The sequence below is a fragment of the Coregonus lavaretus genome (assembly GCF_964263955.1).
Source record: "Coregonus lavaretus genome assembly, contig: HAP1_SCAFFOLD_8311, whole genome shotgun sequence".
NCBI lineage: Eukaryota > Metazoa > Chordata > Actinopteri > Salmoniformes > Salmonidae > Coregonus > Coregonus lavaretus.
The window spans coordinates 1-6,253 of record NW_028159811.1 but is presented as its reverse complement, the minus strand read 5'-3'; the positions used below and the strand labels follow the sequence as shown (position 1 = coordinate 6,253).

The 6,253-nt window shown below is 48.3% G+C and overlaps 1 protein-coding gene across 1 annotated transcript; it reads right to left on the bottom strand.

Moving 5' to 3' along the window:
- Positions 1–935: 935 nt before the first annotated feature.
- LOC311122418 (selenocysteine insertion sequence-binding protein 2-like) lies at positions 936–6,041 on the bottom strand (the record flags this gene model as incomplete). The annotated part of the gene is made up of 7 exons (XM_084196775.1): positions 936–2,564; positions 2,698–2,917; positions 3,135–3,289; positions 3,721–3,941; positions 5,203–5,368; positions 5,595–5,727; positions 5,854–6,041. Coding segments are annotated over 7 exons (1,700 nt in total), but the record flags the coding sequence as incomplete, so codon positions are not given.
- Between the last annotated feature and the right edge of the window lie 212 nt (positions 6,042–6,253).

Sequence of the window (6,253 nt, the reverse complement as noted above, 5' to 3'; positions counted from 1 at the left end):
CTCCGGGATGCTGACCTTCTAGGCAGAGTTGCAAAGAAAAAGCCATATCTCAGAGTGCCCATCTTAATCTTTTCTTTTTATTGGCCAGTCTGAGATATGGCTTTTTCTTTCCAGCTACAATAGCCATTTACAACATTAACCATGTCTACACTGTATTTCTGATCAGTTTTATGTTATTTTAATGGACAGATAAATTGCCTTTCTTTCGAAAACAAGGACATTTCTAAGTGACCCCAAACTTTTGAACGGTAGTGTATATGTCATGTTTTCAAGGGACACGCCATTACTTTTTAACACACCATTTTTACATTAGTAGACACTGGTATGGTGCTGGAGATAACTATGAGGTTAAAAAGTGGTGATATGTCCCTTTAAATCACACCTACTGAGAAGAATACAGGATTACTGTGATGGTTGTCAGTTGACCAACGTCAGAAACACATCATGTAGGTTTGCAAATTCCAGTAACTTTCCCAAAATTCCAAGGTTGGAGGATTACGTATATGTTCTGCTTATTCCCATCAGATTTTGTGAACCTTCCAACTGGAATTCCTGGAAAAGCTGGGAATTTTGCAACCCTAACAACATTTTAGATTGGTTTTGGGAGACAGAGCCTGTGTATCCAATCAGGGTCATGCTGCAGATAGAAGCACCATGAATAGAGCTGACATGATTCCTCTACATGTCAGAGAGGCATGGCTGTTCTACATAATAATATTTTCTATCTGAACTGAAAATTGCACATAGTTGTGCCCTGCTCAATGCAGCCTAGGTGATGGCCGTAAACTAACCTCAGGTTACAGGTAGTCCTAAAGCCAATAGGAAACTAATACACAAGCAACCAACCAATAAGCAATAAGTATCCTACACAAGTCCCTCCCTCCCAGAGCATGCTATGACGACACAGTGGGGGAATAAACAACGCAGACAGGTCAGAATAGAATGGAGTTGTATTGGATTGAGATAAAGCTGTAGTTACACAGTGGGGGAACATACGATGAAGCAGATACAGGTAATAAACATGGGAAGGATGACGACGCTATAACATAAGCCTTTGATGATGGGACACACACACACACACACACACACACACAGCTGTAAACTCAGCTCTGCAGGGGCTCAGCAATCTTCTGCTTGGACTGAACCGCCAGACTCTTCTCCTTCACTATGAAAAACCCAGGGATGACGGAGGGAGGGTGGCTCTCTAAAAGGAGGGAGAGTTCTCTTTTTACAGTCAGCAGTCTCATTGAGAGTTCTATCATCTCGGTGGCTCTGCGTCATACAGACAGAGGGGAAGCCTCTCCTCACAGCCTCTTCCTATCCTGGGGAAACCTGGAGTGGTAGGAAGGGAACCAGGCCTGGGCTTCCCTTAGCCAGACCAGACCAGACCAGTCGAGCCCATTCGATGTCAGACCAGTCGATGCCAGATCGACCAGACCAGACCAGTCCAGTCCAGTTTAGGTGAGGCAGTTGTTTCAGGTCCACATCAGTGAGAGGAGGATGAGAGGAACAGAGGAGTCTATCCATCAGAGAGACCAGGAGAGTTCTGCAGTCTGAAGGTTGGTCTGTGTGAGTGACTGTATGTCTGTCTCTGTGTCTGTGTGAGTGACTGTATGTGTCTGTGTCTGTCTGTCTGTCTTTGTATGGTCTGATTCCTGAGATAATGTCTGAAGTCCAAAGTTACAGACAGAGGAGAGGAGAGCTGCTGGTTCAACTGTGTGAGAGATAGAGGGAGGGGGAGGAGAGGATGAGAGAGGAGGAACGAGTGTGTGATAGAGGTGAAAGGGTGCATGTTAGGGGAACAGGTGCGAGAGAGGGGGAGTGAGGAAGACAAGGGATGGAGTGTACACAGAGAGAGAGAGAGAGAGAGAGAGAGAGAGAGAAAACTTAGAGAGAAACAAAAGAGAAAGAGAGAGAGAGGGAGAGCGGGGGATGAAGGAGGTCTAATCAGCCAGTGATTTTCTTGGCCTCCATATTCTCCGTCCTCTCCAGTCCCGTCTCTGTGACATCAGCAGAATCCAACTCCTCTTCCTCCTCACTCTGCCCTCCCTCCTCCTCCTCTTCTTCCTCCTCCTCCTCCTCTGTGCTGTCCGGGCTCTTCCCCAGCTGAAGGTTCTCCAGCGTCTTAGACACCCAGGACTCAATACGGCTGATGACCGCAGGCACCTCCACAGAGATGGGCTCTGGTGTGTACTCTTCCTCCTCCTCCTCCTCTTCCTCTGCCTCCTCCAGCATACCAGGGACCAGGGTGGAGGTGGTGGATGTGATGGAGGAGTTGAGGAGGTCCCTGCAGCTCCCATCCAGGCTACCTGTCTCCGTGCTCTGCTGGGAGGCCAGCTCCAACCGGTCGTCTGCCCGGCCCTCCTCTCTCTCCCCCGGGCCTGAGGCTGGAGCATGGACGGCTGCTCTGAGCTGGAGGGTAGTGGAGTAAGGGCTGCGGTTAGTGGTGGTGGAGGGGGGCTGGTTGTCTCTCTGCAACCCGGAGGAAGCAGCGGTGCGGCTGGGTTTAGCCTCCACAGGCTCCAGCCCGTCTGACGACTCCACCATACTCCTCCAGTTGGTCTCTGAGGAGAGAGAGAGGGGGAGGAGAGAGCGGGAAATAGAGATTTCAGATTTCATGTAAAGAGAGAGACTGAGCTCAAAGATGGGTCAGGATCAGAGTCAGGGTTAAAGGTCGGGATCAGGGTCATCGCTTACCGTACTCCTTCTCGTTGACCTCAGAGATGGGTTCAGAGATGACAGAGCAGAAGGAGATGGCGGAGGCGGCGGAGGGGTTCCTGGAGTGGCCCATGTGGTGGGTGACCTTCTTGACGTTTTTCAGCGCCTCCTCAGCCTGCTCCTGCTCCAGCGCTGACACCATGTCCTTGTAGGACTTACGAGCATCCTCCGTCAGAGACACCAGCCGGTTAAACAGACCCTAGAGGAGGGGGGAGAAGGAGGGGTGGAGGACGGGAGAGGAGAGAGAAAGAGAGAAAGACATAACATCAAGATTTTACACACTTTCATTAGTTTTTTTTTTTCTGTAAACAAAGACACCAACTTAAGGTATTAACAGTATAAGTGTGTCCTTACCTCTGCTAACAGTATTAACAACCGTTATAAACACACAGACAGGTTTGTGTTCAACGTCTTACCTCTGCTCCAGAGAAGTTGAAGATGCCCACCACACTGACAGGCACCAGTTTGTTGACACAGCGTCCCAGAGCCTTCCTACCCAGAGCAAACACAAACGGGATCTCCTGTTCTCTGGCCATGGCTATGACGTTGTACAGAGCCTCGTCTAGACCCCCTGGAACATAAAATAACACACAGTCACTACTACTGTAGAAATATCACTATATAAACAGTCCTGCTCCCTGGTCATGGCTATCTATCATGTTTTACAGAGCCTCACCCCTGCCATAGACAATACAGTCACTAGTTTTATGTATAAGATTTGATGCAGCCTGTGCTGAGCATATCAATATGCTACCGCCCTCTGGTGGACACTGTAAAATGGCAAATGTGGTTGAATATTTTAAATATTCATTAATTTAGCATGCATTTGGAACCCCACACTCACCCAAGATCAGGGTCAGGTTCAGTTAGGCACACTGTAGCAAAATGCTTTGCAACTGCAAAAAAAACCTTGTGTTCTTATTGGACCAGGTAGAGTAGTACACTCCGTGGTTCAATCCTTTTCAAAAAACATAAGGATTAATGACAAGAATGACCCCTGACCTTTGGCCTGGATCTTCTCACAGTTGGGGGAGATGAGGACACACTTGATCTTGTGGAGCTTCATGTGTTTGGTGACCTCTCTAAGGCCCATGACCAGTCTGCGTTTGGTCTTGGCTTTGCTGGGGTCCTTCTGATAAACCCTCTCCTGGAACCGGACCAGCTCTTGCAGCAGCATCGTCACACTCTCATCGATCTCCTTATTCAACACCTGGTTACAGTACCTGGAGACAGAGAAAGACACTAATATGATAACACATTCATCAATCTCCTTATTTAATACCTGGTTACATTACCTGGAGACAGAGAAACAGAGAGAGAGGGACTACGGTTGGGCAACATTTGGGGAGACCTCTTCGACGATATGCTACTCCAAATATTGCGCTATCCGATATAATCGTTTTGCGCCGTTAATGACTACATCATTCCAGACTGTGCAATTTTTGTATCTTATTTACGATATTATTGTCGCATTCTCATTAAATAATTGTAGTATGGTGAAAAAATAAGGCTCAGTTCATTAATTTAGACGTAAAAATTCAGTTTTGATTTGTACATTTCAAATAGAGTAGTCTTGCACATCACGTAATATCATCAATGTCAAATATCACGATATTTGATTTAATCATATATTGGCCCAATCCTAAGAGGGACACACACAAACATGTTAACACACACACACACACACACACACACACAAACAGGTTAACACACACAAAAAAAACAATATTAGAAAACACTCACATGCATACACAGACCAATATTATAAAACACACACACCATTGTGTAAATCAGTAGTTCCCAACTCCAGTCCTCCCAACAGTACACAGTTGTGTTGTAGCCCCTGATAAACACACCTGATTCAACTTGTCAACTAATCATCAATCCCCCAATGAGTTGAATCAGGGGAGTTTGTCTGGGGCAACAACAACAACGTGTGCTGTTGGGGGGATTGGAGGACAGGAGTCTGGGAACCACTGGTGTAGATATGGTATGATATGGTGTGAGGAAGAGAGGAGAGGCATAGCTTAGTGGGGCGGCAGGTAGCTTAGTGGTTAAGAGCGTTGTGCCAGTAACCGAAAGGTCGCTGGTTCTAATCCCCGAGCCGACTAGGTGAAAAATATGTCGATGTGCCCTTGAGCAAGGCACTTAACCCTAATTGCTCCTGTAAGTGGCTCTGGATAAGAGCGTCTGCTAAATAACTAAAATGTAAATATAATAGAGAGGTCGTAGGTTGTCTGACACAGTGCTGAAGAGCTGGGCGGAGACAAAGGGCCTACATCTGAAGACATTAAGAAACAAAGCAGTGTGTGTGTACATGCAAGTCCTTATTGTATAGCCCTGCTCTAAACACCCATTGGGCGGATAGATATTTATGTTACTAAATGCTTTTGTGTTGCTAACCCACCAAATGAGTTTATGACATTTCAACCGCTAGGATTCTCAGTACAGAACAATTTGTGTGTCTGTGAGAGAGAGACTCACTCTCTGAAGCGGCGGCTGTGTATCTTGGTGATGGCGTTAGAGGCCATGGGGCTGCCAATGCCGGAGGAGGCAGGGGAACCCTGGGAAACAGGTGTGATGCTGTACGGAGAGTTCTGACTAGCCGGGGACAGGGACGCGTCATCACTGGGCACGCTCAGACCGTTCTCTACAGGAAACAGACAGGGAGCCAAATATCACAGGGAGGTACATTAGACAACACCATGTCACACAAGCAGATCAGTAGGAGTATTAGTTTTAAAAGCATTAACTTTAAGACCAATGGAATGGTCTAAAATGAGCAAACTCCGCCAAGGTCCTGTTTGAGGTCATCAGTGAAGTGTAGCTCCTCCTCTCTCTGACCCTTAACCCCTGACCCCTAACCCTGTACCTACCCTCCTGAGAGGCAGGTTCCCGTGTGAGGTCGTCAGTGAAGTGCAGCTCCTCCTCTCCCTGTTCATCCTGGCCGGCAGCAGTCTGGTCCACACACACCTTCCCCCTCTTCCCCTCACGCTCCTTCAGAATGATCTACACAGAGAGAACAGAGACTGGGTTAGACCCACACACACAGAGAGACAGACAAGAGAGAGGCAGAGAGAGCGAGAGCTAGAGAGAGGAAGACAGACACACATTGAGAGAGCTCTATCCTCTCACCTTCTTCAGGGCGGTGGGTCGTTTGACTTTAGGGATCTCTCTCTCCTTCCCCCTCTTCAGGCGCGGAGCGCTAGAGTCCAGCATGTTGTGGGGGGCAGAGTGGGGCTGCTGGGCCTTCAACACTGACGCTACACCGGACCCTGCTCCTGGCCCGGCACCTGAACCATGGAACGGAGCTGCTGTACCCACTGGAAAGCAAGAGAGAGGGCAGTCAGAGAGAGAGAGAGGGCAGTCAGAGAGAGAGAGAGGGCAGTCAGAGAGAGAGAGAGAGGGCAGTCAGAGAGAGAGAGAGAGGGCAGTCAGAGAGAGAGTGACAGTGGCGGTGCAGTGTGTGTGTGGTGCGGTGCAGTGTGTGTGGGGTGCAGTGTATGTGGGGTGCAGTGTGTGTGTGGTGCGGTGC